The following is a 27,081-nucleotide window of genomic DNA, read 5'->3' on the forward strand; positions in this document are numbered from 1 at the left end:
ATTCAGGAGAGAACATAGAGAGGGTAAAGTAGCAGAGACAGAGTAGTAGATATATTGTAAAAGGTTGGTAAGCCACTGTCACAAAGGGTACAGAGCGAATTATGTGATAGTATTAGAGGTGGAAAGGAAAAGTCGACTGACATTGCATCAAATGTCCTTAACATTTCTAGCTCTAACCTGACTCAAAAGGCCAGTGCTTACTGATTACTCAACAATATGATGCAATGTCACATTCTCCAAAACATTCTCCAAACAACAACAATAACTAATCATTTGGTGACGAGGAGAGACATGAGAGCACACATTAAAGATGGCCGCCCCCAGGTCGGGCTCTCAATTGTTTTCCTCCCCACTGTCTCTCCTCCTGAGTCTCTGTGATTGAGTTACAGTGCAGCAGGGCATGAAATTGCTTGTGTCCTTTTCTATTCCTTGATAACTGCCTGAGGCGAGACATTTGTCGTACAGATTAGGGGAGGGACGCTTCATATTAATACAGGGTCAGAGCCCAGGAAAGAGGGGTGAGACTCATGAGGCATAGAGAAAGAAATAGTGCAGGGTTGGAAATGAGAGAGAATGCTAAACTTAACACAGCCTGCTGCCTCCTAATACTGACATCAGCAGCTGGGGTATTCTATTGTAATATTTGAAGATAATATTGTAATATTCATGTTTGTTAAGGACTGACTACACAACATGTAGATGGTTGTGTGATACCTGGGCAGATTGTAGAGAGGAGCCATGCGGAAACAGGCTACCACCGCACGCTTTCTCTGCTTGGACAGCAGCTTCTGCCACACACACTTCTTAGACCTCAACGGCTGTTCCACCTACATTGAATAAATGAAGACAAAATATGTAAGTTGTAATATAACATACGAAACAGGGTGTATGGTTTGGATCACAAATGTGACTATTATAAAGTTGAGTAAAGATCAGAGAAGCAGGACATAAAGCATCCAGGATATAGATCACAGCTTAAGGATCTATAACATGGATATAAGGGTCCCGGATAGAGAAGTGGATGTAGGCAGTAAGGGGGTTGCATGGTGCAGCCAGCCACTGACCTGCTCCAGATGGAAGACTGCAGCCGATATGCTCTGGACTCTGAACACTGTCCTCTCAGGGTCTGGAGGCCCCTCGTTCTTCACCATCACATCCTTATACAGGTTCAGCTGCCACCTCACTGCAGGGTCGTCAGACTGGGGGTGGGTTAGTACAGTGTAGGAGTTAGAAAACATCACAGATTTTTGATAGAGTTGCTCGTTTTATGGATTACAATAATGCCATAATATACAGCTCACTTTTTCTTGAAGGTGCAAATTTTGCCGCACATGTTCCTTCACTTCATCATCTGTGTCCTTCTGTTGAGCAAAACATGAAAACAATTAGATACACCGTCATCAGGTAGTGTTTGGCCAGTGATACCTGATCTTTAATCAGCATGGGTCCATGTGGGCTAGGATGGCCCTCTCACCAGGAGGTAACGTGTCTTAGCCAGGGAGATGAGCTCCTGGTCCCCGGGGGTGCACATGTTGAGTCCCATGGGCAGCATCTTCTTCAGGGCAGCAACGATCAGGGAGGTCTGGATGGAGTAGAACTCTCCTCGCTTCCTCTTATGCTTCCTCTCCTGGTCCTGACCCCCTGACTGTTACCAGGTTGGAATGACACATGAATAATTTCACCTGGCACTCACTGAAAAATGGCACTGTATTGGCACTCTATTTTTCATATAGTTCACTACTTTGTCTGCAAGTTGTGCACTGTATAGGGAGCCATTTTGTAATATATTAGATGGGCCACACCCTTTTTATAATAGCCAATGCAGTCACATTCTAAATTGCTACCTTGTTCTAACTCTGCTTATTTCACAGTGGGGGCACAGCAGCTGCACACCGAAGGCTGAATTAAACCTATAGGTAGCAGAGGGAACTAAGGCATTGTTCCATCGCTGGCGGCTGAAAATATTTGCCCATGAAGCATTTCAAATGTAGCTATAACCTGAAAGCAGCATTCGCCCACAGTTTGCCTGTACCCATATGGTGAGGTGTTATAAAAAAGGACTGCACTGAGAAACAAAAATGGAAGAAGCTGGCACACAGAAGACACTCATATTCAAATCCCTTAACTGCACACAAACGCACACAAACACACACACACCTCCGCCCAGTACTGGAGCTGAGTGACACAGGCTGACTCAAAAGACATTTAGAAATCTAGATTATTCAATTATTGCACCCACACTGCTCGCACGTGACATGGGCTAAAATAGAAGATCGCGCTGCAAGTCCTACCTCTCCCATCTCCTCATTGGTTTATAGAAGCAGGTACCCACATGCCATCTCCTCATTGGTTATACCCACGTGGGTGACTGAAAGACGAACGAGGTCGGTGGCGGTAATGCACCTAATTTATGAAAGTTGCCAATCGCAATATATATTCAAGAGAATAAAAAGCCTAGGAGGAAAGATGACTAGAAAATATTCAATTGACTGTTTGTGTGGATTAATTGTCGGAGTAGAACACCTTGTGCATTTCAGGTAAAATAACAACTCAATGTATATATACCAGGACCAATTAGCTATCAACAGCAAGCTAGCAAAATAGGACAAATTAGTTAGTAAATGCAATTTAGCTAGCAAAATTACCATAAAGGTTTAATGCTTTTTGACCTGTCCCCAAATTAATGTAATTGGTTCAGAGTTTGTTTTGATATTTTAACCTGTTGTGATCGCGTTTGGTGTGTGGGGGGGAAATAAATGTATGCACGATGGCGCACGTGCGCAGCTGGTTTTGGTTCCCTGTAATAGAGACAGCCAGTGGGAGGTAGGCACCACACACACCAGCGCAGGATATCCATCACCCAGAAACACCAGTGACGTGATTTGTCATGGGCATGTTGACTTTCAATAACAGAGCTGGGACATGTTCGGCCCATAAGGGAATGAGAAACGCTCGTTATGATGACAAGCAGGGCTGATGAAGGAGGGGCGATAATGTGTAATGTGTTAACAGCAAGGCAGGGCAGACTATTGTGGTCCCGTGTGGCTCAGTTGGTAGAGCATGGCGCATGTACAAGCAGACAGGATTTACAAAATAAAACTATTAACAAATCTATTCCCTGTACCTGAGGAAGTGACATGGCTTCTGTTTGTGAGGGAATATTAGTTGTGTTGTTTGGCCACGGGGGTGTTAGGGTTGCTGGAGCAGGGAGAGAGAAAGAGCTGAATCTGCAGAATGGAGCCCAGTAACAAGGCTCAGCTGGAATGTGCTGACAGATAGCAGCAGGAGGTTGGACTGAGGTTAGCTGGGTTAGGATGTGAACATACATGACCACAGGGGTTGCAGAGTGCTCCAAGTTATAGTCGTAGAGCACTCCAGCAGTGGGAATATGCTGTAATGTTTTGCAGGGGTGCATGTCTGTCCCCTCCAGTTTAATCATTGGAATGTGATACAAAACGAGGCAATAGTGTGCTTTAGGATCTTGCAGATGCCTCCAAGCGGTCAGGTAGGCTGAGGGAGTGTTTTTTCCTGACTGGATAAACTTCTAAAAGCAAAGTTGCGCCCCTGCTGTTTTGTCTGTCTCAGAAAGCAGCCACATTTGAATAAGCCCTACCTTTGACATCTTCGTCTTGCTATCACCAGTCAGGAAAGACAGGTTGTTGATTTCATTCTGAACCACAAAGTTCTGCTCTTCCCTTTTGAAGTTCTGAGGAAAGAGCAATACCAATGTACATGATGAAGACACCTTCTGCTTTGCTCATTTCTCAATCTAAAAGGTCCTATCTATCTATTTAATCGCTAATTTATCCATTGTTGATAAGGAGAAATCGTACATGTGATTTGCACCAGAGGATGAAGATCTCAGCCACCATTCTGAAGAGTTCACTGGAGTCAGCGTCTGGTTCTTTCAGCCACCTGGACCTGCAGGAGAGAGGAGAGAGAAGAGATTATTATTATATATAAAATACACTCATCAGCCCCCCCCCCCCCCCCCCATTGCCTCCAGAACAGCCTGAATGTTTCGGCATGGATCCCACAGTGATGTGGGTCCATGCTGAGGCGATGGCATCACACCGTTTCTGCAGATTGGACGGCGGTACACCACCGCCACCAGCCTGTATCGTTGACACCAGGCAGGATGGGTCCATGGACCTTGCCTATGCCAAATCTTGACTCTGCAATCAGCATGCATGACGCAACAGGAACCGGGATTCGTTGGACCAGGTGATGTTTTTCCACTACTTAATTGTCCAGTGTTGGTGATCGCGCACCCACTTGAGCCGCTTCTTGTTTTTAGCTGATAGGAGTGGAACTCGGTGTGGTCATCTGCTGCAATAGCTCATCTGTGACAAGGATTGACGAGTTGTGTCGTTCTGCACACCACTGCGCCGTTATTTGTCTGTTTGTGGCCATCTTACACGATTCTTGTCATTCTCCTTTGAGCTGTTCTCGCCCACAGGACTGCCGCTGACTGGAAGCTTTTTGTTTGTCACACTGTTCTCGGGAAACCCTAGACACTGCCGTGTGTGAAAAGCTCAGGAGGGGGGCCGTTTTGCCCATTCTAACATACTTTTCCCAACCTACACTGTGAATGTTTAAATTATGTATTCAATATTCTTCAAAGTAGCCACCCTTTGCCTTGATGACAGCTTTGCACACTCTTGGCATTCTCTCAACCAGCTTCACCTGGAATGCATTTCCCACAGTCTTGAAGGAGTTCCCACATATGCTTAACACTTTTTGGCTGCTTTTCCTTCACTCTGCGGTCGAACTCATCCCAAACCATCTCAATTGGGTTGAGGTCAGGTGATTGTGGAGACCAGGTCATCTGATGCAGTACTCAATCACTCTCCTTCCTGGAGGTGTTGGATCATTTTCCTGTTAAAAAAACAAATGAGTCCCACTAAGCGCAAACCAGATGGGATGGCGTATCGCTGCAGAATGCTGTGGTAGCCATGCTGGTTAAGTGTGCCTTGAACTCTAAATAAATCACTGACGGTGTCAACAGCAAAGCATCCCCACACCATCACACCTCTTCAATGCTTCACAGTGGGAACCACACATGCAGAGATCATCTGTTCATTTGTGTTGTGATGTGGTTGTGTTGTGGTTTCTTTGCAGAAATTCGACCATGAATGCCTGATTCACGCAGTCTCCTCTGAACAGTTGATGTTGAGATGTGTCTGTTACTTGAACTATGAAGCATTTATTTGGGCTGCAATTTCTGAAGCTGGTAACTCTAATGAACATATCCTTTGCAGCAGAGGTAACTCTGGGTCTTCCTTTCCTGTGGCAGTCCTCATGAGAGCCAGTTTCATCATAGCGCTTGATGGTTTTTGCAACTGCACTTGAAAGTTCTTGAAATGTTCCGGATTGACTGACAGTCATGTCTTAAAGTAATGATGGACTGTCGTTTCTCGTTGCTTATTTGAGATGTTCTTGCCATAATATGGATGTACACCATCCCTACCTTGTTACAACACAACTGATTGGCTCAAATGCATTACGAAATAAAGAAATTGCCCAAATTAGCTATAAAAAAAGGCACACCTGTTAATTGAAATACATTCCAGGTGACTACCTCATGAAGCTGGTTGAGAGAATGCCAAGTGTGTGCAAAGCTGTCATCAAGGCTATTTTGAAGAATCTCAAATCTATTTTGATTTTTTAAAACACTTTTTTGGTTACTACATGATTCCATATGTGTCATTTCATAGTTTTGATGTCTTCACTATTATTCTACAATGTAGAAAATAGTAAAAATAAAGAAACTCTTGAATGAGTAGGTGTGTCCAAACTTTTGACAGGTACTGAATATGTATATAATACATAATTATAAGAGATGAACAAACATCCATATAATATTCTCTGCTCCACAGCCTTGCCCCCAAACCAGTGTCGTCTTGAATTAAAATAGATCCTAGGGTACTGATGAAACACAACCACATCATCTCATTTCACTCCACTGTAAACAACTAAATTAGCAGGCTCACCTGTTATTGTCAACGTAATGGATGAGCATCGGGTAGAAGGCGTAGAGGTCTCTGCAGAGCACAGCGAACTCATCCAGGATGAGGAGCTCAGCCTCCTGGGTGTCTCCCTTACTGTCAGCCTTCAGTAGCTCCTCCTCCGTCACCACCTTCACGGTCTTCTTCTTCAGCTTCTCCAGCGTAGGCAGGAAGTGACTCTTCAACAGAACAGCCCTGGCCTTACTGATGATGGGCTGGGCATACACTGCACCCACAGAAGTCATAGTGACAAACACATTGTCAGTTGTTTTTCTTAGAAATTAAAAATAAAACAATACAAAAGCACTCTTGCTAGGAATGCAAAAGACAATCTTTTGTCAGTCTATGGATCATCTGATCAGTACTGTATACAAATATGCAAATAGGTTTTCCCTCAAAAGCATTATTTCCTAAAGCTCCAACCCACTGTGACCGACTGCTGTACACTCCCACACAGTAATGCAACCCAGCTAACCTGCGATCCTCTTCATCCAGGAGGCTTCGTCGATGCCCAGGTTGCTGTTGAGGATCTTCAGGATGTTTCCCAGGATGAGGCTGAGGTGTTCTGAGGTGACGGTGGTGGAAAACACACTGTGCGGAGACGCCTGGTTCTCTGGGCCCTTCTCCCACCAGTAGGACAGGTAGTTACACAGCATGGGCAGCACCACCTCGATGACGTGGGGCATCTCTGTGTAGCGCGCCCCAGACTCAGACATGTCGTTGATGTCCTTCATCAGGACGTCTAGACGTGGCATCTCCGGACACATCTCCTCCACCGCGTCTGGCATGCCTAGGACTACACAAACACAACACAAACATAACCACAACAGAACACAAATGATAAGCAAACAACCATTTAATGCAGTATTAGGGTATACAGCATCATAATAGTGTGGAACTCACTGGCGCGTTCGCGGGCAGTCTTGGTGTTGAACACAGAGCAGGGGTTGTGTTTGTTGAGCAGTGGCTCTAGGAAGGCCACAGGCATGGCGCCTGCCAGGGTGGCCAGACACTCCCCCAGCGCCGGCAGCTGCCTGCAGGGGAGAAGAAGAGACAGACACAGATCACATCTTTATACTATCTGTGATGTGATAGCATTCTCATATCATTATGTAAATAATACTACCTTTCCACATAGATGTTTTTCCCAGTCCCGAGTGCATACAGGCTGGTCAGGATACGATAGCATGACACTTGGACATCGTCCACTGAAAACACAAAACAGAAAGCGTGCTTACATTGATATGCACAGCGTCAGCGACATGATTTAAAACGCAGTGCTCCACTCCTCCCATCTCCTACTGCTGTAAGTCTTGCTGTGGTCACTCACAGAGCAGGTCCACTCCAAAGTGGTGCTGGGTGATGTGTTCAAACAGGGCAGTGAGGATGGGCAGTAGTGCCACCGTGGTGTAGTTAATGTTCTGGGACACGCCCTTCATCTGTGAGCGGGAGTGGGTGAACTTCCCCAACTTCAGGTTCTCAAAGGTCTTCTCCAGGTCCTCCGCTGCGTTCTCGAAGAACGTCCTTAACCCCGCCTTCACCAGCTCTGAGCCAGACTTCATCACCGTCCTGTCGGAGGGAAGGGGTTAATAATGATGGAGGAGTGTGTAGTCTGTCATTGTTGCCATTTTTGCACACAATAACCACACATTGTCCCCATGTGGGATATTAAAGTTATCGTTCTTGAGAACAATCATTTCCGTATGATTGAAGAGTTCCCAAAGGACAGCTTCATTTTCGTAGAGAAGAGCCAGCTATGCTACAGAGAGCTCCCAAGGGACTGTGATTTGAGCTCCCATCCGAGCCTTGAATATTTACAGTGCATGATTTATACAGTAAATTATGTAAATATCTAGATTCAAAGGAAGGTTGTCCGTGTAGGTATGTGCAGAAACAAAAACAGTTTGATACATTAAGCAGATTAGATTAGTCAATATTTTGTTAAGTATATTGTGACTCGTCGTAATGTTTTTTTGATTCTGTGTTGGATCTCCCAAAGGGAGGGAGGTGAAAGACAAAGCCTATGGGCAGACACAGTACCATAACTACATCCTCAGTATCATCATCATGTTTAATGCATTGCTATTTTAATCTCCGTTTTTAGAGCTGTTGCCTGAAGCCACACATTGGTGAAGAACACTAGGAGCCCAGAGCTAGCAGTACATGCTGTCTATGCATGCTAAGTGTACTTGTATAAATATCAGTGGGATTTCTTTCTCTTAATGTCAATGATTCCAAGATGGCATGAATAACACAAACTGGTGAGAATAAACATGGTGTAATGTAAGTCATGTAATGTTGTATAGGTTAGATATGAGTTTGACTCTTTTCCAATGACATGTGCTGTAAAATTGCTACGTAACAGACCTCTTTCAAACCTTGGAACTAATTTCAAAACTCTGTGGACGTATATTGTGACATAGAACTATAGGACTGAGCTCCACCCACCTGGTGTCCAGTGTGTGGGCCAGGATGTGGAGACAGCTCACCATGGTGGTGGAGTCACTCCCTACAGGAGAGCACAGTACAGCGATTTGCACACATATCACACACTAAGTCATTCATGAAAGCAATTTAAAAAAGCGCCGAATCAGCTCCTTACCGAAGAGGGAAATCCTGTGTCTGACAAGAGCTGCCAGTTTACAGAACAGGCTGGAAAAAAGAGACCGAGAGAAAGAACGAAAGCAGGGAGGTTATAGTAAAGGGCAAGAGGAGGAAAAGATGACAAGATGAAGGGAGTAAAGAGAAGTGTAGGTAAGTAGCATACACAGGTAGTGAGAAAGTGTAACTCGCTGCAGGGTGGTGAGATGGTAGTGTACCGACCTGGTGACCATCTCCTTCTCTTTATTAGATGCATAGCCGCTGCTGCTCAGGTTCTTACTGGGAGAAGACAGGAAGTAGAGACAGTGGTTCTTGAAGTACTGGTCTATCAGAGGGAGGAGCACCTAAAGGCAAAAAAACTATTTAGAAGATGTGTGACAATCTTTGTGCAATCTCATCTACTGCATTTAAATGTTCATTTGTTTCACAGATTCACAATATTCTCACTTTGGCGAAAAACTTGATTTCTTGCTCATGAGGTGACTTGTCTGTCTTACCACTGGTAGCCATAGCCTCTGAAATGGCAAGGTCAAAGGTCAATAAAGAGAAGACTGAGGCAGCATGGTCCATAACAGAGAAAAGGTAGAGGAGCATTCAAAGACATGGATATGAACATTAAGCAGGCTCTTACCAAGGTGGGCAATGAACTCCTGGGCTGAGTTCACATACTTGAGGAGCTTCTTGAGGAACTTGTAGGCAAACCTCTTCTCCATGGAGGAAGAGTCCTGCTCCATGTCCTTCAGACCTCTACAACACAGAAGGAAGGGAATGATGAAGTGTAATTCAGTCACACCAACGCACATCAATGTCTTCGGTCTTGACTGAAGGTGTCTTTAGTTTTCACACCCACACATGCACCCACACACGCACTCACTAACCTGGTGATAGCATAGCCGTTGATCTGTAGGAAGCGGAACAGGTCCTGGGCCTTCTCTTTGTCCCGGGCCTTCTCTTTGGCAGTCAAGGTGTCATAGGGCACTAGCAGAGGGTGAGTTGCCCCCCCTGGAACCACAAACAACAACACTGAAACAAAGAGAACCAATAAATCTCACATTTACTCTGACTACATTCCTCTGGCTCCTCCATCTCACAGTGATTGAAGAGTATTATAGAATCACCTCTAATTCCAAGGTCATTCTTTTTCTTCTTAGCCCAGATGTTGTGATAATTCTCAGCCACAACCTCCATCATGCCCTTGATCCAAAGAGCAAAGAGAACATCTGTTAATTAAATAACATATCCACAGCCTAGTCATAAACAAAATAGTTATTTACAGATACAAATTAACAACTGTGAGGTTCACTCACCTGTAACTCTCTAGACAGAACCACATTGCTGGTGTCTATTGGTGTTGGGTTGAAACCGTTGCCCTGCCAAAATACAACATGAAAAACGAGTTAGAAGTCAAAAGAAACATTGAACATCCGACTCAGCAGTCCTGGCATATACAGCACTAGGATGAGCGGGCCATCAGACTGAGTACCTGAGAGGAGGACTGGGAGATCTTCCGCATCTTCTCACTCTCCCGTAGGGACATGGTCTCTCCATCCTTGGTCCTGTCAATGTTCCAGCCCATAGCCAGCATGCTCTTCAGAGTCTCCCTCACCGGCAACCTGTGGATCTCCTTCTCCTGAGGACCACAGGAGTTAACACAGCACACAGACACGGATACACACACCAAGAGTTAACAATCAGTTAGGTCACTAGTGCTCACATTAGTGCATGCTGTAGTTAAAATTTGAACCCTATGCTGTGTAATGCTGCAATGAACTACACCTTCTCTGTAAGGCCTTTGTAGGTCCTGAGCTGAGGGTGAGTCTTGGCCTTCTCATCTATACAGTCTCCGTACTTCCATCCCAACATCACCTGAAGTGCAGGGACAAGTAAGACCCTTCTACAGAGCTGCTATTACATTTTACCAGCTAGTTCTTCAACCCAAATAAAAACAAATAGAGTGAGCAACCCTGAAACAAGCCTCATAGTATTTATCCCAAGAGTGTACTGAAAAGCCATTATAAAATGCAGTTCCAAAGCATTTTGTTCTTAATCTTTATGCCCTGCAATAAAGAATTGATTCCTGGTGTCATTTTGCAGCATCAAATACACGTTACCCTGGCAGAGGAGCTCATCTTTGGCCTACCTTCTCTGCTGACCATTTGTCATGGGAATGCTCAGCATATTTGTTGGCAACATTTTCCAGTTTCTCTGGAAGAGATATGCTGTAAAAACAGAGTAAAAATTACTCAAAATTACTCACATAAATCTGGAGCATCCAAAATAATACATACTGGAATAAAGCATATGCAAATGCAGAGTCAAAGTATATAAAATCACTGCACATTACATCAAATAAATTGTGTGCATAATTTTAAAGTGGCTCCTATAAAAAGCTATTAAATTACAAGTCAGAGTAGTATCACTTTAATTAAATTGTCCTTAATTTGCTCGGACAGTCACCCTGTACACTAGTTTCTGATGGCCACTCACTTGGCTGTGCTGATGGGTTTGGGGTCGAAGTTGCCCTGAGCGTCCACAGACGCAGGCTTCTCCAGGGTGGTGCTGATGGTGGCGTCTATGTAGTCAGGCGGTAAGGCCCCAGATATGGCACTCAGACAGGGCATGGCCATCTTAAAGAGATCTGCATCGTACTTCTGCTGGGAGACAGTGTGTGATTAGTGAACTATCAAAGAAAGCTCCACTGAGATCTCAATAAGGCTAATCTAGTGACTAGAGACTGCAGGAATGGCTAGAGGATACAAAAGATGCTTAATGCAGAGTTGTCCCAGTTAGTGGCGCAGTGGTCTAAGGCACTGCATCTCTGTGCAATAGGTGTCACTACAGTCCCTAGTTCGAATCCAGATTGTATCATATCTGGCTGAGATTGGAATCCCATAGAGCGGCACACAATTGGCCCAGCGTCATCCGGGTTTGGCCGGGGTAGGCCGAATTTGTTCTTAACTGACTTGCCTAGTTAAATAAAGGTTAAATAAAAAATGTATAAATACAGAGAGCAGATTCAGAGATTGATGATGTTCTCAGCCTGGGCTCTCTCTCACCAGCTTCATTTTCATGTGTGCACTCCAAGATGTGCACACATGTCCAGACAATTACATCAAAAAGAGGACCATCATGAAATTAATGTTCATATTCAACATCTACTTTGATTTGAAAAATGTAAATGAAAAGGAAAGGCAATGAGACATTCTTACAGAGAAAATTCAATCGTATACCAATGCTCACTGTCAGAAACGTGGTACAAGATTACTGAAGGTTATGACCTATCGGCTTGATGATCAAAGCTCAGTACAGCCCTGGCTTGATGATCAAAGCTCAGTACAGCCCTGGCTTGATGATCAAAGCTCAGTACAGCCCTAGCTTGATTGGCTCATGATCAGCCTTTGAAGGCTGAACTAGGAGCCCTGTTGGAGACCTGACGTTCTCCTGGGTGCTGTGTTAGAGGGGACCTCGCTTTACCCTCTGTGAGAGCGAATCCAAGACACCCCAGAAGATCTTCTTTGTGAGGAGCAGTTCCTCGTCTGAGGCCATGCCGTAGCTGCCCCAGCCTGACGGCAGACAGTAGTACTTCCAGCTCTGCTCGTAGTGGTTGGTCAAGAGCTGTGGCGGACACACAGGGTCAAAGGTCAGTCCATTAGACTTAGTGGGAGGATGTATGTACACTCTGCTGTGAGCTACACTGAAGGACTGGCAAACAGACACCTTAGCAACTGGCATACCGAAACACAACACCCTGGCACTGAGCCAAACATCCCACGTAGGATTTCAAGCTGATGATACGTCATGCAAAATTAGTTCTTACTAGCTCAGCATAAAAACAGACAAGTGCCCCATGTGAGTGGAGGCAGAATCAAATGTGTTCAGTCTTCCACAGGCAGGCTGCTATTATTACTACAGTCTCTCTGGAGGAAAACTCTGACAGAGAGGAGCAGTGAAGTCAACACGGTTCAATTCTTCCAGGCTGCTCTCTGATGCTCGGCTGTTGTATTAAAAACAGCACAACTGCCAACATCTGGAGAGGACACATACCCTGAGAGGCATCTTGCAGTACTCTGTCAGCAAGGGCACGTCAAAGACCAGGCGGCGCAGGAGCTGCTGCAGCATGGAGGGGCGGAGGTACCTGCAGACAGAGGAGGACCAGGGAGGGAACAGGAGATCAGAGAGACATCATCCAGAATAATAATGCTTCTGTTTAGCTTAAGCGCGTTTCTATGGCCACACAGTGAGCTTATTGCTTCCTAAAGTACATAGTGGAACACCTTACCTGCAGACAGCCAGCAGACACTCCTCGATAGCATCTCTTTGGGCCTTGGTGAGCGAGCGGCCCTTGGATAGCCTGTAGATGGTGTGTAGCGTGGAGTCGATTAGCGTGGCGTAGTGCTCTGTGCCAGCGAAGTGGGGGGCACAGCGGGTGAGCAGGGGAAGCATGGCAGAGCCAATGTACCTGTTCATGGCCAGAGCTGTCTCTGTGGTGCTGAGTACCTCCTACAGTGGAGGGGTCAGAGGGCACAATAGACCTGTCATCTAGCAGTCATCTCACCACCTAAGCACAACTTCAGCTGTTCCACAATCACTATCATTAGGTATGCTCACAGATAAGACTTTCAACTACTGCAAACAGAAGCCAAGTGAGGCTAAATCTTCACATTTGTCCTTAGGGAATTGCTGATGAGGAATTAAAACAGTGGGGCAAAGCACTGTGTCCTCCTAGGGCTAGTCATATCTACAGAGTACTACTCTCTAATACCAGGCCTGGAACTCTGAGCTTAGCATCTTGTTGCATGGGAATCAAGCAGACTTTATTTGCTAACTGCTGGATTACGTGGGTAGTTGATCATTAGCGCTTCCTAGTGTGGATCAATGTCTGTATAGGAGTGGGGCGGCTGGTGGCTCAGGGGCTATTCTTGGACTTTATCACATTAACACTGTGCTGGGGTGGAAAGTTGTCTCAGAAAAAGATCAAAAACAAGCAGAGCCAGGGATATTCCAGCCCTTGTCAAGAGGCTCACCGCCTGCCTGCCCAGGCAATCACCAGGGTCAACCTCTACGAATACTCCAGTCAGCCCACACACACACCAGACTTTTTAGACAATCAGTTTTAAATACACCAACTCCCTCTCACACACAAGCCCTTAAATACACAGCATCCACTCCACTCAACTCCCACATCATTTAATACCTCAACCCACTTGTCTGGTAAACAAAGAACTAGATGGCAAATCAAACAACTTGATACCTTTGCCAAATATGGTCTCCCACCTCTCAGCTGAGGGTGAGCCCACCACCTACCGTGTCCAGAGAAGCAGAGGCTCGCAGGTCTGGCAGGAAGCCCACTTCCAGCAGGTGAAGTAGGAAGCTTTGGTCCTCAATACCATAGACCCGGTCCAGGAATAGCACCATGGGGGCCTTGTGGTCCGGGCAGAAACTGGCTGCCATATCAGGCTCTGTCACAGTGCCGTCTGTGGTAGAGATAGAGAGGTGGAGAAAGTGAAAATATGATATAAAAAATGGTGAGATACACAAAGGAGGAAAACAAAATAAGAATATGGAGGTGGTGGGTCTCTGTGTAAATATGTTCTACATGTCTTTCTTGCAGTATTCACACAGCTGGAGAGCTACCCATACATTACATCAAGTCTCTTCTGTTGAAGAAAGCCATATGTATTCATTAGCAGCACTGCAGGGTTTCTGGGGAGGGAGACACCGCTGAGTGATTCAGTTCCCACTGGGCATAGATGTAAATTCAACATCTATTCCATGTTGGTTCAACGTCATTTCATTGAAATGCCATGGAATCAACGTTGGTTCAACCAGTGTGTGGCCAGTATGTTGTTGGCCAGCCGACAGCTCTTGTTGTGTGGCGGTGCTAGCTAGCAGCGTCTTAAGATCCGAGCGTCGCTTTGCTTGTGTAGAGCAATCAATAGAGAAGAATACACAGTAACAGAACAGAAATGAGAGGGAGATGAGGAGAGCAGAGCAGGCTTACTCAAAGCTGTGGGAGGTAGACAGACATGCACTGTGAGCTGGGATCAACAGCACTTCAGCACCACCATTGGGTTTCCTACTTTATTATGAATAACTCAACCAATTTTATTGGGCAGTCCTCTACCTTTGTGAATGACAGGCATCTTGAGGGTTACGCTGATGATGCCCACCAGGTCTTCAGTGGGCACTAGGGAGCGCAGGATGGCACGGATACGCAGGGCCTCCCCTTTCCCCTTGTTAATCAACTGAGGGAGGATGAGAAAGGCATTAGTCCTATTGGTGGAGAACATACATTCATGTTAACCTTTACTTACCCAGGTGAGTCAGAGTGAAAAGATGCTGAGATGTTTCGAATGCACATATGATCTGTGATGGGACCATCAGCTAAACTCACGTGCATCTCTGGGGCACAGCGCCCCAATAGGTCGATGAGGGCAGAGTAGAAGGACATGATGGCATTTCCCATGTGAACCACCTCTTCATCCTCATCATCCTCAGCAGACCTGCCCACAACAAACACAGGAGGGGGAGTGAGAAGGTCTGATGGGTCTTGTTATCTTAACTAACTGATGATAATCTTACAGGGTTTACTTCGCTATGTACTATTAGCTCTACCCAGCTAGCACATTTGGTTCCTTGGAGTTTTAGGAACGTATGTTTTTGGTTTCCCAATGGTTCTGGGAACAAAGCCATACGTTTCCTGACTGGTAAAATTAAACTTTTTTTAAATGTTCTTAGAACAGAAGTTTAGCCTGTTCTGGGAACATACATTTTTAGGTTGCAGGGAGGTTCCGAGAACGCTTTACTATGGTTCCCTGAACGTTTCCTGGGAGGTTTTATTATTTTCTGAGAATGAAAATTATAGGCTATTTGAAGGTAATTAAATTACGGTCTGAGAACATGTTTCATTAAGACGTTTAATAACACTGCTGGCTTAGGTTAACTGTTTTGAATTCCAAGCACAGGACAAATTAATCATCCTATCACATGTATTTTTTATTGTGGCATGGTGTCAGTTGATCCTCTGTTCTCTATCCACGGAATCAGTCCACCGCGCCACCAGGATGGAGTTAGCATGACATAATTTTTTTACTCATGCAAAGCTGTTCATTTTAGTCTATTTAAACAGAACCCATTTCAAAGGAAACAAGCTCTCTTTAAGACCAGGTGTGAACAATTAATGGATGCGGCAAACACACCTGAACAAGATAGTAGATAGATAACAGAATGTACAGTACCAGTCAAAAGTTTGGACACACCTACACATTCAAGGGTTTTTCTTTATTTGTACTATTTTCTACATCATAAAATAATAGTGAAGACATCAACAATATGAAACAACACATATGGAATCATGTAGTAACCAAAAAAGTGTTCTCTCAACCATGTTCATGAGGTAGTCATCTGGAATACATTTAAATTAACAGATGTGCCTTCTTAAAAGTTAATTTGTCGAATCCTACTTAAAGCGTTTGAGCCAATCAGTTGTGTTGTGACAAGGTAGGGGTGGTATACAGAAGATAGCCCTATTTGTTATAAGACCAAGTCCATATTATGGCAAGAACAGCTCAAATAAGCAAAGAGACAGTTCACCATTACTTTAAGACATGAAGGTCAGTCAATGTGGAAAATATCAAGAACTTTGAAAATTTCTTCAAGTGCAGTCACAAGAAACATTGGGCGCTATGATGAAACTGGCTCTCATGAGGACCGTCAACAGGAAAGGAAGACCCAGAATTACCTCTGCTGCAGAGGATATGTTCCTTAGAGTTTACCAGCCTCCGAAATTACAGCCCAAATAAATGCTTTACAGAGTTCAAGTAACAGACACATCTCAACATCAACCGTTCAGAGGAGACAGTGAATCAGGCCTTCATGGTCAAATTGCTGCAAAGAAACCACTACTAAAGGACACCAATAATAAGAAGAGACTTGCTTGGGCCAAGAAACACAAGCAATGGAGATTAGACCAGTGTAAATCTGTCCTTTGGTCTGATGAGTCCAAATTTGATATTTTTGGTTCCAACCGCTGTGTCTTTGAGACGCAGAGTTGGTGAATGGATGATCTCAGCATGTGTATTTCCCACCGTGAAGCATGGAGGTGGAAATGTGATGGTGTGGGGGTGCTTTGCTGGTTACACTGTCAGTTATTTATTGAGAATTTAAGGCACACTTAACCAACAAGGTTACTACAGCATTCTGCAGCGATACTCCATTCCATCTGGTTTGCACTTAGTGAGACTATTATTTTGTTTTTCAACAGGACTATGACACATTTCCAGGCAGAGTAAGGGCTATTTGACCAAGAAGGAGAGTGATGGAGTGCTGCATCAGATGACCTGTCCTTCACAATCATCCAACCTCAAACCAATTGAGATGGTTTGGGATGAGTTGGACCGCAGAGTAGGAGAAATCCATGACATCATGGGGATTTTCCAGTATCTATATTGTTTTCTCAGAAGAGGGGAACATACCTGAACATATATCAATATGGGTTTAATCATTAGACATGTGTAAGCATAACGTAGGCTACTGGATACGTACATGGGTTAATCATTCATTGGCAACATAGGCCTGAACTTGTGAAGGTCAGTGACTATGTACTTTAGGTAATCAACATTAGAACCACAAGCCATGTATATGTATTGGGGAGACATGTTACATACTGGGAAGATATGTTTGTATTAATCAAATACTATTAGAAAAACATATATTAGGAACATATATATGCAATACATGTATAATTGTTTTGTATTAGAACTGTGGTGTCGCCACCAATATAATCTAAACTTGAGGAAGATAAGTCAGATGTGGGGGTAAACAAGCCAGAATTGAGACAGAAAGATAATGGTGGCGCAGGGCCAAGGGGTGTTAACTCCTTCGATATAGGGGGCGCTCTTTTAATTTTTGGATAAAAAACGTTCCCGTTTTAAACAAGATATTTTGTCACGAAAAGATGCTTGACTATGCATATAATTGACAGCTTTGGAAAGAAAACACTCTGACGTTTCCAAAACTGCAAAGATAATGTCTGTGAGTGCCACAGAACTGACTACAGGTGAAACCAAGATGAAATTTCATACAGGAAGTGCCCCAGATTTTGAATGCGCTGTGTTCTAATGTCTCCTTATATGGCTGTGAATGCGCCAGGAATGAGCCTACACTTTCTGTCATTTCCCCAAGGTGTCTGCAGCATTGTGACGTATTTGTAGGCATATCATTGGAAGATTGAACCATAAGAGACTACATTTACCAGGTGTCCGCTTGGTGTCCTCCGTCGAAATTATTGCGCAATCTCCAGCTGCGTGCATTTTTCCATTTGGTTCAGAGGAGAAAGGCAACTGCCACGAATGATTTATCATCAAATAGATATGTGAAAAACACCTTGAGGATTGATTCTAAACAACGTTTGCCATGTGTCTGTCGATGTTATGGAGTTAATTTGGAAAAATGTTCGGCGTTGTAATGACTGAATTTTCAGGGTTTTTTCTTAGCCAAACGTGATGAACAAAACGGAGCGATTTCTCCTACACAAATAATATTTTTGGAAAAACTGAACATTTGCTATCTAACTGAGAGTCTCCTCATTGAAAACATCCAAAGTTCTTCAAAGGTAAATGATTTTATTTGAATGCTTTTCTTGTTTTTGTGAAAATGTTGCCTGCTGAATGCTAGGCTTAATGCTATGCTAGCTATCAATACTCTTACACAAATGCTTGTGTAGCTATGGTTGAAAAGCATATTTTGAAAATCTGAGATGACAGTGTTGTTAACAAAAGGCTAAGCTTGTGAGCCAATATATTTATTTCATTTCATTTGCGATTTTCATGAATAGTTAACGTTGCATTATGGTAATGAGCTTGAGGCTATCATTACGCTCCCGGATACGGGATTGCTCGACGCAAGAAGTTAATCATTTACATAGAAAGGAGTTACTGTGTATGTTATGCAAGAGTGGAAAGGTATAAAAGCTCTTCCATGGAATTGCTCGGCTTCTGTTACTTTTGTAATAAAGTCTAATTGAATTTCCAAGTTCCGGTATCTGAAAAATATTTGATTCAATATTTCCACAACAAGATTCAAGGAAAAGCAGCCAACAAGTGCTCAGCCTATGTGGGAACTCCTTCAAGACTGTTGGAAATGCATTCCAGCGAAGCTGGTTGAGAGAATGCCAAGAATGTCATCAAGGCAAAGGGTGGCTACTTTGAAGAATCTCAAATATAAAATAGATGTAGATTTGTTTAACACATTTGTGGTTGTTACATGATTCCATATGTGCTATTTCATAGTTTTGATGTTTTCATTATTATTCTACAACGTAGAAAATAGTAAAAATAAAGAAAAACCCTTGAATGAATAGGTGTGTCCAAACTTTTGACTGGTACTGTATATGTTTAAAAAATAACATTTTTAGAACGTTCTTTGAACGTTACTAATATTTTCTTGTGGTTTGTATGGAACACTTTATTAATGTTCTGAGAACATGAGTTTAAATAGAACCATGAGGAAACCTGCAGAAGAAGTTATGCTGAAGTACTGAAATGCCCATAGAAGAATGTTTGTTAATGTTCGCTGAACGTTCTGAGAACATGACTTGAAATAGAATGTTATGTGCCAGCTGGGTATGCTGTTAGCTCTTGCTCTATAGCTATGGCAGGTACAGTATGTATCTTACACGTCAGAGCTGACCCCCTGGGCAGAGGAGGGCAGGTCCAGAGCAGGGTTCTCAGAGATCTTGATGGCCTCCTTCATGGCTGCTAGCAGCCCGTTACCCCCCTCTCCTCTCAGGGCCGGACCAAAACACTCTGGACGCCTGATCAGTAGCTTCACCACCACACTGGAGTTCTCCTCCACACTCTCACCTGGAACACACACACAGACACACACACCAGGTTAACAAAACAAATATATCAGTGGTAAACTGCATTAGCACATTGACATTGACACAAGATGCACATAAAAATGCATTGGAGGTGGAAAAACACACACACACATATATCAACAACTCTGACATAGACATAATACTCCAACGGGCACCCAAACGCCTCAGAGGTGAACAGCATCAGATATAAACCTCATCTTGTGAGTGCTTGCCAATGTATCGCTACTTTTTTTTGGTCCATCACTGTCAGGAAGGAAATTAATGGCTGCCTTGCTCTTTTAGCCAGGAGCTGTTCCTCCACTGAGCTCTGCTGGCACTGAGGTTGTAGCTCCCAGATACTAACAGACAGGCCCTCTCTAACCCTGCCTACACCTGGTGTGGATGGCACAGTACAGTACCAAGCCCCATTTTCCACTTTACCCTACAGAGACCAAGGTTCAGTACAGTAGCTGTTGATAGTCATTACAGTACAGTGTCCTAGCTACCATTAACAAAGACAGCAAAGCGCAGGAAGGAGAGGTAGCGCTCGCCCTCTATGGGGTTCCAACCGATGTCAGGGTAACCTTTGTCCAGCAGCATGGGACAGCTCTGGAGCCCACAGCCTGCTAGGTACGTCACCACCTGCAACACACAACCAGGACACAATCAGGGCACACCAAGGTCACAAATCAGGAGACAATCAAGACACAACCAAGACAAGCTTAATAACAGACACATGGACTGAGGATAATCTTAAACTCATAGACACAAAACACTCATTCTAATGCACAAACATCAACATACACAAATCCACTAGAGACAGCATCTCGTACCTTATCCAGGTCAGGTTCCTCCAGGGCCAAGGCCAGGCCGTTATTGTCCATCACAGAGGAGGCAGCCACGTCTAGAGGAGTAGAGCCCCTCATAGCCGGAGATGCTGTGGGAAGAAAACATATATAGGATCCCATTAAAGGAGCTCCTTTGCTTACAGGCATTTACAACAATTATGGTACATAGAGAACAAATCTCCATTCCACTAAGTCTGAGGTAGTTAGCAATTGTGTAAATTTGTGTCTTTATTTTTATTTTTTTATATATAGTCTGTAATGTCTATGTTAGTGTTTTAAATGTATGCAAATTGCAAAGTAATTTTGTAATGTATTTTTCGTTATGTGTGGGACCATAAATCATAAATCATTGAGATGGGAGATAGTGGGAGTAACAAAGCCAACAGCAGGGGGCAGCATTTACACTCATGAACCAGGACCAGGCTCTGATTGGACTGGCAGATTGTTCATCTGTCAACTGATCTAAACCAAACTTTCCAGCTCCTACTTGCAACAATTACACATAACTTCTATCGCTTCACTGAGTTTATCCAAGCCTATGAACACTGTTTGAGGAGAAATCACTGATGTAAAGGACACTTCCATTTCTGTGTTTTCATAAACAGAAATATTCAAAAATGTGTAAAATATTGGTTCACACTAACACTCAAAAGGCTTTGTCTAATACATGTGCAAGACTGTGGTTAGATTATCCTTTGCCTGTGGACCATTCTGTGTGCGAGGTATTCCAGAAGAGAAGCAATCTCTCTCTGCCACAGCAGAGTGTTCAGAGTGACTGTGGCATCTCTCCTGATAGAATGTACAATTACCCTCTCAACTGATGAATTCTCAACACGACCGACTGGCCACACACACACACACACACACACACACACACACACACACACACACACACACACACACACACACACACACACACACACACACACACACACACACACACACACACACAGTTGTTCTCAGATGTGTGTCTAATGTACGCAGACTGACAGCTCAAGGACCTAACCTGAGGCCCCAAATGAGATTATCGTCCATAATAATGAGAACAGCGTCAGAGATGTTGTCACACCCAGTGTAACTATAGTATGAGTCAGTCGTCCCAATATCAAATAAGAGACGCTGGTTAAATCATGTCATTTTCCTGTCAGATATGCTCCATAAAGCCAGAGGTGTAAAGTGCTAAGCAAGGTCATTAGAAGAACTGACAAACAGGGAAGGAGTGCCTTGAACTTACCCAAAAATAAACGCTTGTTTTTGTTTTAATACAGTGTGCCCTAACAAATATGACCCAGGTGTACCTACCCAGGCCCACGCTGCTGTTTTCCAAGAGGTAGCTGAGGTGGTCAAACATGGCCTTCTGGTTCTGACGACTGATCCTGCAGAAGTAACACAGGAAGCGACAGCAGCTGGCCACCATCTTGGGGAACGCTATCTCCTGAGATAAGAAGAAAGAGAATACACTTAATGGAGGTTCAACCTGTACAATTCTCAGTACAAAACCGACACTTAGCTGACATACAGTGCATTCGGAAAGTATTCAGACCCCTTGAGTTTTTCCACATTTTGTTACGTTACAGCCTTTTTCTCAAATTGATTAAGTCATATTTTTTCCTCATTAATCGAAACACAATACCCCATAATGACAAAGCAAAAACAGGTTTTTAGGATTTGTTTTACATATGTATTCAGTCCCTTTACTCAGTACTTTGTTGAAGCACCTTTGGCAGTGATTATAGCCTGGAGTCTTCTTGGGTATGACCCTTCAAGCTTGGCACACCTATACTTGGGGAGTTTCTCCCATTCTTCTCTGCATATCCTCTCAAGCTCTGTCAAGTTGGATGGGGAGCTTCGCTGCACAGCAATTTTCAGGTCTCTCCAGAGATGTTCGATTGATGTTCAAGTCCGGGCTCTAGCTGGGCCACTCAAGGACATTCAGAGACTTGTCCCGAAGCCACTCCTACATTGACTTTGCTGTGTGCTTAGGGTCGTTGTCCTGTTGGTAGGCGTACGTTCGCTCCAGTCTGAGGTCCTGAGTGCTCTGGAGCAGGTTTTCATCAAGGATCTCTATACTTTGCTTCATTAATCTTCCCCTCGATCTTGACTAGTATCCCAGTCCCTGCCGCAAAAAAACATCCCCACAGCTTGATTCTGCCACCACCATGCTTCACCGTAGGGATGTTGCGAAGTATCCTACAGACATGATGATTGGCATTTAGGCCAAAGAGTTCAATCTTAGTTTCATCAGACCAGAGAATCTTGTCTGAGAGTCTATAGTTGCCTTTTGGCAAACTCCAAGTGGGCTGTCATGTGCCTTTTACTGAGGAGTGACTTCCGTCTGGCCACTCTACCATAAAGGCCTGATTGGTGGAGTGCTGCAGAGATGGTTGTCCTTCTGGAAGGTTCTCCCATCTCCACAGAGGAACTCTGGAGCTCTGTCAGAGTGACAATCAGGTTCTTGGTCACCTTCCTGACCAAGGCCCGTCTCCCCCAAATGCTCAGTTTGGCCGGACGGCCAGCTCTAGGAAGAGTCTTGGTGGTTCCAAACTTCTTCTATTTAAGAATAAATGGAGGCCACTGTGTTCTTGGGAACCTTCAATGCTGCAGACATTGTTTGGTAACCTTCCCCAGATCTGTGCCTCGACAGTCCTGTCTCAGAGGTCTATGGACAATTCTTTCAGCTACATGGCTTGGTTTTTGCTCTGACATGCACTGTCAACTGTGGGACCTTGTATAGACAGGGGTGTGCCTTTCCAAATAATGTCCAATCAATTGAATTTACCACAGGTAGACTCCAATCAAGTTGTAGCAACATCTCAAGGATAATCAATGGAAACAGAATGCACCTGAGCTCAATTTTGAGTCTCATAGCAAAAGGTCTGAATACTTTTATTTTTAATAAATGTACTAAAAGGTCTAAAAACCTGTTTTCGTTTTGTCATTATAGGGTATTGCGTGTATATTTAAAAATATAATACATTTTAGAATAAGGCTTAGCCTCCTGAGTGGCACAGCTGGCAGCTTCGTCTAATACAGGTGCAAGACTGTGGTTAGATTATCCTTTGCCTGTGGACCATTCTGTGTGCATCCCGGAGTCGCCTCTTCACTGTAGACGTTGAGACTGGTGTTTTGCAAGTACTATTTAAGGAAGCTGCTAGTTGAGGACTTGTGAGGCATCTGTTTCTCAAACTAGACACTGTAATGTACTTGTCCTCTTGCTCAGTTGTGCACTGGGGCCTCCCACTCCTCTTTCTATTCTGGTTAAAGCCAGTTTGCGCTGTTCTGTGAAGGGAGTACTCCACAGCGTTGTACGAGATCTTCAGTTTCTTGGCAATTTCTCGCATGGTATAGCCTTCATTTCTCAGAACAAGAATAAACTGACGAGATTCAGAAGAAAGTTATTTGTTTCTGGCCATTTTGAGCCTGTAATCGAACCCACAAATGCTGATGCTCCAGATACTCAACTAGTCTAAAGGCCAGTTTTATTGCTTCTTAATCAGGACAACAGTTTTCTGCTGCGCTAACATAATTGCAAAAGGGTTTCCTAATGATCAATTATCATTTTAAAATGATCAGCTTGGATGAGCTAACACAACGTGCCATTGGAACAAGAGTGATGGTTGCTGATAATGAGCCTGTACACCTATGTAGATATTCCATAAAGAATCTTCCGTTTCCAGCTACAATAGTAATTTACAACATTAACAATGTCTACACTGTATTTCTACACTGTTATTTTAAATGGACAAAGAAATGTTCTTTTCTTTTAAAAACAAGGACATTTCTAAGTGAACGGTAGTGTATATATATATTTTTAGAATAAGGCTGTAATGTAACAAAATGTGGAACAATTCAAGGGGTCCGAATACTTTAAGTAGATGTAAATCTTCGCTCTCACACAAGCAAAGACAGACAGAGGAGTGTGTTGAGTCTACTGACTACTTGGTTTCCTCAGGGCTTGTTACTTTAAATCCCCTTCACTAATGAATGCCTGCTGGGATGTGTTTATTTCTGCACTCCTCTGCCTTCCCAACACACACTCAGCCTTCCTGCTACGTGCAGTACAGTCACCCTTACATTGCTCTGCAGCACACACACATTGAAGCTCTGGAAAACCTGACTTTTATGTATTAAATCCTACCACCAATATTTTCTCAAGCTTGTTTATTGATGTGGTACCAAAGTCCAAGGACATTATTACAACAACGTTCAAGAATGACACCTTGCAATTGCAGAATGGAAACTCACACCACTACAGTATTCATTGCAATAGACCCTTTCCATGCCCCGTTGTTAGAGCGCAATATATTCTTGTAAAAAATAAAGAACGGCACACACTCTATATACAAGCTCAGTAATTTATTAATTAAACCACCAATGTTTTGTCACACAGTGCCTTCTTCAGGGTTATATCATGAATGATTGAACCAAGGTATATGGTGTGATTGCCCACTGTTATTTTGGTATGGTTCAATAAGGATAAAGGATAGATTAGAGAAACAGGAAACACACAATCATATTGGAGGTCTGGTAAGGTGACCAAACAATAGTGCCAATACGTACTATTGGGCAATGGTACCAGAGGAAGCTTGCGTTACCTTTCTCACACCACTACAGTATCCATTTCAACACACACTTTCCACGCCCTATTGTTAGAGTTCAATTTATGTCCAGAACTTTACTGAGGGTCAGGGCTGTTGAAATGCCTGGTTTATTGTGTAAATAGTCTTGTAGAACTCTGGTATTGATGATCCATTTGAGGGTGAGTCATTGATATGAATGCTCAGAGTGAAAGAGCTGTGAACTCAGCTGGCCCACATCTGCCACCACCTTTCACACTGTGTTTGTAAGCACCACGGCATATTAGGCAGCCATCATTCAAAATGGATTTATGCATACAGTAGAACGGGAAGGGTGTGGCGTGCACAGGGGAGGACCAGGAGGTTGAACTCAGACTTCTATTCAGGAATGGGATCCTAGCCAGAGTTCTCAGATTAACAGTGAGTACAGTGAGGACAAACCTAGCCTGCCTCTCTCCTTCCACACTGAGTCCAAACCTAGAGTCACTGGGTTCTGATTGTGACAGTGGAGCCCAGTTTGCACCACAGGATCCAGAGATGGCCTCAATGAAGCTGGAAGACTGCAGTTAAACACTGTAGCTGAATGTTAACATTAAAGATGAAGAAGAGGAGCAAAATGGGAAATCTGTTTATCATGGTAAGGGCAGGTTCCATTTTTCTAGAAGTTACCCACTGGGCACAAACTGGTTGAATCAATGTTGTTTCAACGTATTGTGACGTGGAATCTGTGAGAAAAATACATTGGATTGGAAAAAGGCATCAACGTAAACTATTGTTTTGAAGGTGGAATTTCAACTACAGGATTATGTTATAATTGTAACATATTTTCAACATAGACAAACATTGAATACAATATGTTGAATTTGTTCCTTTGAAACAATGTCAGATCTTCAATGTTATATCCACTATAAGAATAGGTCAGGCAGCATTTCCTACTGGAGAGTTAAGGATAACTTAAAAACACAGTAACATATACATAAAATAGAGAAGCCTTAATACTGCTCTGACTGTGGTGAGTTTCTCTCAACTGGGCCACTTAAAAATACACCAAAGTAAACACACAGGAGAGAAGCCATACTCCTGCCCTGACTATGAAAAATGCTTTATAACATCAAATGACCTTAAAATTCATCAGAGCGCACACACAGGAGAGAAGCCTTACTTCTGCTCTGACTGTGGGAATAGTATCTCCGTGTTGAGCTACTTAAAAAGACACCAATGTATACATAAAGGATAGAAGCCTTAGTACTGCTCTGACTAAGAAGAGTTTCTCCCAATTGGGCAATGTAAAAACAAACCAACGGATACATACTGGAGAGAAGCCTTACTACTGCTCTGACTGTGGAAAGTGCTTCACAACATCAGCTGAGCTAAAAGTTCAGAGAATACACACAGGAGAGAAGCCTTACCACTGCTCTGACTGCGGGAAGCGTTTCTCTCAACTATGGATGGGCACGATTATTTGAGTATTCAAAAATCCGAATGGATGTTAATATTAGATTACTTGGGAGAGTATTAATACAAATAATAATGCAAATAACGTATGTTTTTTAAAGTCTGTCTAAAATTAAATACAACTATCTAAGTGACATTGCTACAATGCCTACGAGGATAAACCATGACATTCACCATTTTTATAAAAAAATGTTTTTATGAGTGCGTCCCATAAAAAAGACGCACCCGAAGCCTACACATTTCACACATGTATCTTGTTGTTATTGTCAGTCAATCAAAGTGGCGCTACAGTCAGAGGCTCCATGTGTAGCAAGTGAAGTGGGAGATTTCTTGTCAATGGAAAATGGAATTCAAATTATGGAATTAAGTTGGCTAAATGAGAAGGAGTAGGCTACAATGATCAACCAAAAGGTAGGCTATTGTTTAATATGAATGGAGTTATTGTAGACAAGTTCGGGGAGCACAGCAAAATAGCCTAAATTAGTCTTATTATGTTAGCTAGCTAGCTAGCTTCTTTACAACGATTTGATGCAGTCAAGACAGGCACTACCAGATGGTAAGATCGATAACTTATGGCCACTGGCGGATTTACCATTAGACAGAAGAGGTAATTGCCTCAGGCCTCATGTCATCAAGGGGCCTAATGAGCTGGGCATAATACAATTATTGTAATTAAAATTATTTTTCCAGTGTGGTCCTTCGCATCTGTGGTGGAATGTGACCGAGCTACA

The 27,081-nt window shown here is 43.5% G+C and overlaps 1 protein-coding gene across 1 annotated transcript in view; it reads right to left on the minus strand.

The window, feature by feature from the left end:
• LOC135525907 (ryanodine receptor 3-like) overlaps nt 1-27,081 on the minus strand; it is a 174,757-nt gene that overhangs the window by 22,983 nt on the left and 124,693 nt on the right. Inside the window, 33 exon segments of the mRNA XM_064953874.1 lie at nt 715-827; nt 1,065-1,199; nt 1,302-1,361; nt 1,475-1,645; nt 3,614-3,706; nt 3,834-3,921; nt 5,994-6,234; nt 6,484-6,804; nt 6,912-7,042; nt 7,135-7,216; nt 7,339-7,577; nt 8,457-8,517; nt 8,611-8,660; nt 8,832-8,953; nt 9,057-9,124; nt 9,241-9,356; nt 9,488-9,611; nt 9,728-9,803; nt 9,917-9,979; nt 10,093-10,239; nt 10,386-10,475; nt 10,750-10,828; nt 11,097-11,260; nt 12,084-12,224; nt 12,654-12,744; nt 12,889-13,109; nt 13,914-14,083; nt 14,734-14,854; nt 15,004-15,112; nt 19,285-19,471; nt 19,977-20,112; nt 20,304-20,407; nt 21,621-21,753. Of these exon segments, the coding sequence (XP_064809946.1) occupies nt 715-827; nt 1,065-1,199; nt 1,302-1,361; nt 1,475-1,645; nt 3,614-3,706; nt 3,834-3,921; nt 5,994-6,234; nt 6,484-6,804; nt 6,912-7,042; nt 7,135-7,216; nt 7,339-7,577; nt 8,457-8,517; nt 8,611-8,660; nt 8,832-8,953; nt 9,057-9,124; nt 9,241-9,356; nt 9,488-9,611; nt 9,728-9,803; nt 9,917-9,979; nt 10,093-10,239; nt 10,386-10,475; nt 10,750-10,828; nt 11,097-11,260; nt 12,084-12,224; nt 12,654-12,744; nt 12,889-13,109; nt 13,914-14,083; nt 14,734-14,854; nt 15,004-15,112; nt 19,285-19,471; nt 19,977-20,112; nt 20,304-20,407; nt 21,621-21,753 (4,247 nt within the window).

The sequence above is a fragment of the Oncorhynchus masou genome, chromosome 32 (assembly GCF_036934945.1).
Source record: "Oncorhynchus masou masou isolate Uvic2021 chromosome 32, UVic_Omas_1.1, whole genome shotgun sequence".
In the NCBI taxonomy this organism is placed as follows: domain Eukaryota; kingdom Metazoa; phylum Chordata; class Actinopteri; order Salmoniformes; family Salmonidae; genus Oncorhynchus; species Oncorhynchus masou.